Source organism: Fopius arisanus, unplaced genomic scaffold, assembly GCF_000806365.1.
Source record: "Fopius arisanus strain USDA-PBARC FA_bdor unplaced genomic scaffold, ASM80636v1 scaffold00034, whole genome shotgun sequence".
Classification (NCBI taxonomy): Eukaryota; Metazoa; Arthropoda; class Insecta; order Hymenoptera; family Braconidae; genus Fopius; species Fopius arisanus.
This window is the reverse complement of record NW_011887773.1, coordinates 1,207,584-1,213,515: the sequence shown is the minus strand read 5'-3', so window position 1 is coordinate 1,213,515 and position 5,932 is coordinate 1,207,584. Positions and strand designations below refer to the sequence as shown.

General features: G+C 36.3%; 2 protein-coding genes across 4 annotated transcripts in view; both read left to right on the top strand.

The window, feature by feature from the left end:
- The first annotated feature begins 159 nt into the window (after window positions 1–159).
- LOC105266008 (uncharacterized) lies at window positions 160–3,132 on the top strand. Of its 3 annotated transcripts, XM_011303884.1 has the most exons (5): window positions 160–443; window positions 510–518; window positions 605–718; window positions 1,004–1,124; window positions 1,408–3,132. In XM_011303884.1, exon 5 carries the CDS (start codon window positions 1,869–1,871, stop codon window positions 2,802–2,804), a length of 936 nt encoding a protein of 311 aa, XP_011302186.1. In that variant the 5' UTR covers window positions 160–443; window positions 510–518; window positions 605–718; window positions 1,004–1,124; window positions 1,408–1,868; the 3' UTR covers window positions 2,805–3,132. The 3 variants fall into 3 exon arrangements, with proteins under 3 accessions (XP_011302186.1, XP_011302185.1, XP_011302184.1); XM_011303883.1 differs by lacking the exon at window positions 510–518; XM_011303882.1 differs by lacking the exons at window positions 160–443; window positions 510–518 and having other exon boundaries at window positions 525–718.
- LOC105266009 (protein tramtrack, beta isoform) overlaps window positions 1,810–5,932 on the top strand; it is a gene marked incomplete in the record, with an annotated part of 10,537 nt that continues 6,414 nt past the window's right edge. The window contains 1 exon segment of the mRNA XM_011303886.1: window positions 1,810–1,828.

Sequence of the window (5,932 nt, the reverse complement as noted above, 5' to 3'; positions counted from 1 at the left end):
CGCATTCCACCTTAGTGGCATCTGGAATATCTCCATGCACTTTTCGAATTAAAAAAAAAAGAATGAAAAAATTTGTCGGCGCCCTCCAAAGCCCCACTGTCTGATGTTGCCCTTGTTTCCAGCGATTGCCGTAGTTAGCGACAAGGCATCGCTTGAGATCAAGGTTCGGGTTTTGTCCGCGGACTAGGAGGGCGTAAAGTTGTCAATCGCGAAAAAATTCCCTCCATCCGGGCTTTAAAAACAAATAATTTTTGTAAATTAATTCATGGAATAACTAGGCAATAATTCGAAGACCTTGAGGAGATTTCTATAATTATAAAATAACGGATGACTTTTATAATTTTCAATATTTAAACTTTTTTCGATCCAATAGTTGACGAGATGAATAATGGAAATTTTCCAATTTTCAGTTTAGTTGATGGAAAACAATTTGGGAATCATTGGTAACTATTTTTTAATATTTAGTAAATTATTTTAGCGTTGATAATTAATAAATGAAAATATAACAGATCAGCCTTGTGAGTGCACGTCCATTCCATCACTTTGTCGAAAATTTTTCGAAGAATTTGCAAGCCAGACTCATTATCATTATTACTAATTGCAGTGAGACCGACATTAATAACAAATCTCAATTATCGCCGAAAAAAATCTGGAACTATCTCCAGTCTTAATTGTTCTTAAAGAATCTACTTGCGATAAAACACAGAAACCTTAAAATGTGAGTACGTGACTGCAAATTGTTTTCACTGATTATTATTAACAATAGTGCCACAACAATTCTCCAAATAAATAAATAAATCCACATAATCTATCCACAAAACGACAGAGAATTGTTATTTTTTAGAAGAACAATTACTGCATTTTTCGTTGTATTAATTGCATGAGCTAGTGTTTCATTAAAAAAAATTAGACTCTTCATTCTATGATTAAAGGGTTTTATGAAGATGGGATTAAGGGCAGAATATAATTGTTATTCTGATTCCGAATAAATATTGTTTTTTAGATCTGTTGGACCTCGAGGAAATCAACATAAATGAAGAAATGGAAACATAACCTGTGGAGATGATGCAGTTGAATGAAAAATCTCGTCGATGTTTCATAAACAATTCTAAATTCACTGAATGGTAGGAATATTTCTTAATAAACTATCTCGCTGATAAATTAATTCGTGAAGACTTCTCTCTTCCATGATTATTTTGTCCCAATAAACACTTCAAGTAATGAATAATAAAGAAGGAATTGGAGACAGAATGATGGGTATAAAACGAATTTCCCTTGTCTGGAATTACAGAGAATTTATTAATGCTAATTTCTGGCAATGAGTATTACCTAATTACACATGAGTTATGACTAATTGCAGAAGTTATTGGCAAGAGGAATTTTAATTGCTTTATTTTATTATTCCAGATCTGTGGGAATGATTCGTCATGATCCAGGGTATAATAAATATCGATTACTGATAAATTCGTAAAGCCAAATGCAGGAATGTGTGATTTGCGAGGCTGAGAGCGACTGTTGAGTGCTGGGTATTGCAAACATTAATTAGCTATTAGCAATGATTAATTTAAAACATGAAAGAAGGAATGTAGTCGATAATTTTCATTACATTTTCATCACCAGCCCAGAGCATTTCACACAGAACCTCAATGAGAAAATAAATTCAATTCTCATTTATGTAGTACATTTATGTAGTACATACATTAGCAATTAAAAACTATTACTCAATTGAGTTTTTTGAATTTAAAATTCAAAAAAATATTACAAAATTTTCCTGATGTGATCATCGACTATTTACGAATTAATGAATAATAATTATTAATAGTAATTAGTATTATAAATGTATTATTAGATACTGTTGTACGATAAAGATGCGTCTTTGTGAAATCGATGAAATCTGTCGTGATACTTCAAAAATAGTGAAATTCCTGCAAGACCGAAAGGTACTAGCAAGGGAAGTACTATGCCCCAGGTGCAATGAACTTATGAGTTACGACGATCAGAAACGTGCATTCAGGTGTTCTAAGAGGAAAGCTGTACAAAATGGCCACAAGAAAAGGATGAGTGTAAAATGCGAAGGATATGTGAGCTTATTTCGTGGATCATGGTTCGGCAATATCCGGATACCTCTCTCCACAGCCATGAGGTTCATTGGACTGTACCTCATGCTGAATCCACCGAGGCAGGAGTTCCTCAAGTTTGAATTAGCAATCTCCTCTAATACGGTGGTAGATTGGTCGAATTACGTCAGAGAAGTTCTGATAGACTGGTGTGAAGAGCACTCAGTTCTTCTGGGTGGATCTGGAAAAATAGTGGAAATAGTGGAGACTAATGTTGGCCATCGAAAATACAATCGTGGAGCAGTGGCTGAGGAGAAATGGTTTTTTGGTGCTTTTGAAAGGGACAGCAAGTCGCACGCTGTCAAAGTCGTTGAGGACAGATCACCTGACACACTTTTGGATATTATAAAAAAGTGGATTAGACCTGGAACAACAATTATTTCTGATCACTCGAAATCGTGTCATGAGATGAGTCAGGAAAATTATGATCACCTCGCTGTTGAGCATTCCATCAATTTCGCGAATCCTGCGAATGGGTCGCATAAAAAAAGTATGGGGAGAACTTGGCGACACATGAAGGAAACCGTGCAGAAATATGGTGCGAGGGATCAACATTTTCATGGATATTTTTGTGAATATTTGTTCAAGCGTGCAATAGAATTTCCTGATAGGATTGAAACGTTCTTTGGTGTAATTGCTAGAACGTATCCACCCATTGCCACCGCCATGCCTCCAGATTCAGACTGATGTACGTCATAATTACGTATGATTTTTCCTTTCTAATACCACAGGAGCTCCAAAATTATCGGATATCTCCCAATAAGTTCATTACAAACAATTGCACGTGTTAATTTGGCAGATTAATAAATCAGGAGCGCGAAGGGCGAGTGATTTTTCTGGAAAATCTGACAAGCTCGAATGTTGGCAAGGAACCTAGAGGGAAATATCCGATTAATTTTGAAGCTCGAGTCGTACTCGGGGGATTATTTTTTTCGTTCAAACTTCAGCCGATAGAATTCTCCCATGAGACCAAGTCTATATTCAAAAAATGAGAAAAGATATTTCACTTGATGAATGACAGAATTAAATTGGATATGTCAATTTCAATCGGCGTATTCATATGTATAAGTAAGAGAATAAATATTCTAATTATATTGGTGCAATTATATTGGCTGATTGGACGGGAAAAATAATTGAGTAATTTCAATTTCATTGAGATAAAAAATTCACCGTTGGATATTTCAACAGCCAATCGTGCCATCGCGATGGTATAAAAATAAAAAGCGATATCAATATTGTCCCCAATTATCCACTGTATTTAATGATGTTATTTACGTTTGAAATAAATACCAAATATTTTTCTATTGTAAGGAACAGTTGGTGCTCATTGAATTATTATTTTATGCATTCACTATGGAATTGAAAAAAACAGATACAATTCCCTTGTTTGTAAATAAAAAAGACACAATTACTAGAAGCTACGTCACTGATGACGATATCGAATTTTCGATGCTATGAACCCAGTGCGTTGCGCCCTTGGTGGGGGGCCCCAGCGTTGGGCTGTCCCTAAAAATACCAAATCGATATCGTTAACTGCCCCCGAACTACTCGACCGGTGACCATTTACCAGATAACCAGACATTCATTCAAATACTTCTGTAAAATTCACCACTCATATTTCACCTACAAGTCATTAACAAAAATTTTCACCGCTTCCGCTCTCACCCTGAAGAAAATACAAGTCACTCCACAATAAAAAATCTCTACATGTGTCACAGGAGAAAAAAAATTCACGGGATAAATTTATCCCACTCGAAAAGAAAAACATTTACCTACCTAAAAATACTCGGAGTCAATCGTCAACTGGCGTCATTATATTTTGAAAATGAAGAAAGAGAAAAATCTGGGGTTCCCCGTGCATTTAAATACCAGAGGAGCCAACGACGTAGAAAATATGAAAAATAAAAAAAGGCAACACCGATGTTCCCTTTTGTTGGGTCTCGAATTTCAGGCTCATCCCCTCCTGGATACATTGGAACCCCCGACTGTCTCCAGGCGATTCTGAAATCTCTTGTAAACGAAATCTTCCGGTTCAATCAGCTATCGGTGGAATAAATTGAGAATAAAATCGTTGTCTTTTCAATTCACTCGAGTTTTTTCTTCGTCCTCCCCTGGTGCCCCCCTCAACCCCCCCCCAACCCCCTGTACACTCAATTACCAGTGTAAAAACTTGGATATTGATTATTCGCTGATGGAATAAAAATAGGGGATGGGTAGAGGTTAATTAGGGGTGGATAATTTAAAAAATCGTGTATTTATCAATTTTTCCGCTTTTTTTTAAATGAAAACGGGGAAAATCGATCGTGCACCGAGAGACTTTCACGAAAGCAGGCACCCTCCCTGGTTTCACCATGGGTTGGATGGAATAGCTGGGGGTTGAAAGCAGAGGGAAAGACCAAGTATAAAACGTGAGGGAGACAGTGCGTTTGATACCACGGGATACGGCCTTGCTCTGTTGATAGGGAAACACCACTGAATCCAGGGGGCGATTCCGGGGGTGTAAGGAGGAAAAGAGACCCCTCGTCTCGTCATACGGACACGTGTAGAAAAGAGAGACGAGACGAGCACCACGAAAGGGAGAGTTACGTGGGGTTGAAAAAAAATAGAGGGAGAGGAGAAGGAAATAGGGCGAAGAGAATAAAAAATATGTCCTGTTAAAAATTTTTTGTTGTAAAATATAGTGCAAAATTGAAGGGATTGGAAAATTAGGGGGTGAGATTGTTGGAATTTTTTATTTTTAATGTTTTTTTTTTTGGGAAATAATGAGTGTTTGAAAATCACAGGAATTATGTTTTATGGATTTTTTTTTTACGCGGGCTTTTGAGACGGGAATTGAGTTTTTGGGGGTGGGGATGGGGGAGGGTGGGGCACATATCGAATTTTTGTTGATAATAATATTATACGGTTTTAGAAGCATGAGGAGAAAAATATTAATTACAAATGGATAAGAGGATAATAAAGCTAGTAAAAGTGAAATTAATAAATTAATAGAACTTTTAAATAGTTTAAATATATGGATTATGAGTGGAGCAAGCGGAGAGGGTGTAAAACACAAAATGTAACACCAAATAAAATATAAATTATTATTATTGTTGTGGATAAGAGGAGAAAATGGAGAATGCGATTTTGATTTTTTTTTGTGGATTTTAGTAATTTAAGACATACTAGTTTTCTAAAATTTTTTTTTGCGATAGTTTCGATGTTTAAAAACTGGAGACAATGAGATCTGCAAGTCTCTGGGGTTTCGCACCCACGAAGACTGAGGAAAGTGTGAGAAGAGCGGAAAGACAACTCAAGAATCAAGAGTTTTCATTTCTATTAATTATCAATAGAAATTACCACAAACACTTGCACTTCTCATTAATTTTATCAGGATAATCTGAATGTTTAATGAGAAAATGTCGTCAGGAGAACTTGTGCATGTTCCGGACAGGAAATTATTTATTTTCCGTGGAGATTAACAACATGAATTTTCAGTTCTGTCTGATATTTCCAGAAAATCCTGAATTCCTAGTACCACGATGTTCTGTATATGTTAGATTTTTTAAGTCTCGATATAAAAACAGGCTGTGGCCTTTGGGGTTCTAAGTCATCGAAAGGAGGGGAGGGGGGAGGGAGGAGGAAAAAGGGGAGAGTGCATACATGGCGGGCAGAAAATGATGAATTCTCACTGTAAATTCAAGACAAAAATTTCCGCTTCTGTCTGGTATTCCCCGGAAATCCTAAATTCTCAGACAAAATAAAATAAATATCCTGAAATTGTCCTTGAAATCACCCCACGACAATTTCCGCAATTTCTCGACGGAAAATTCAGA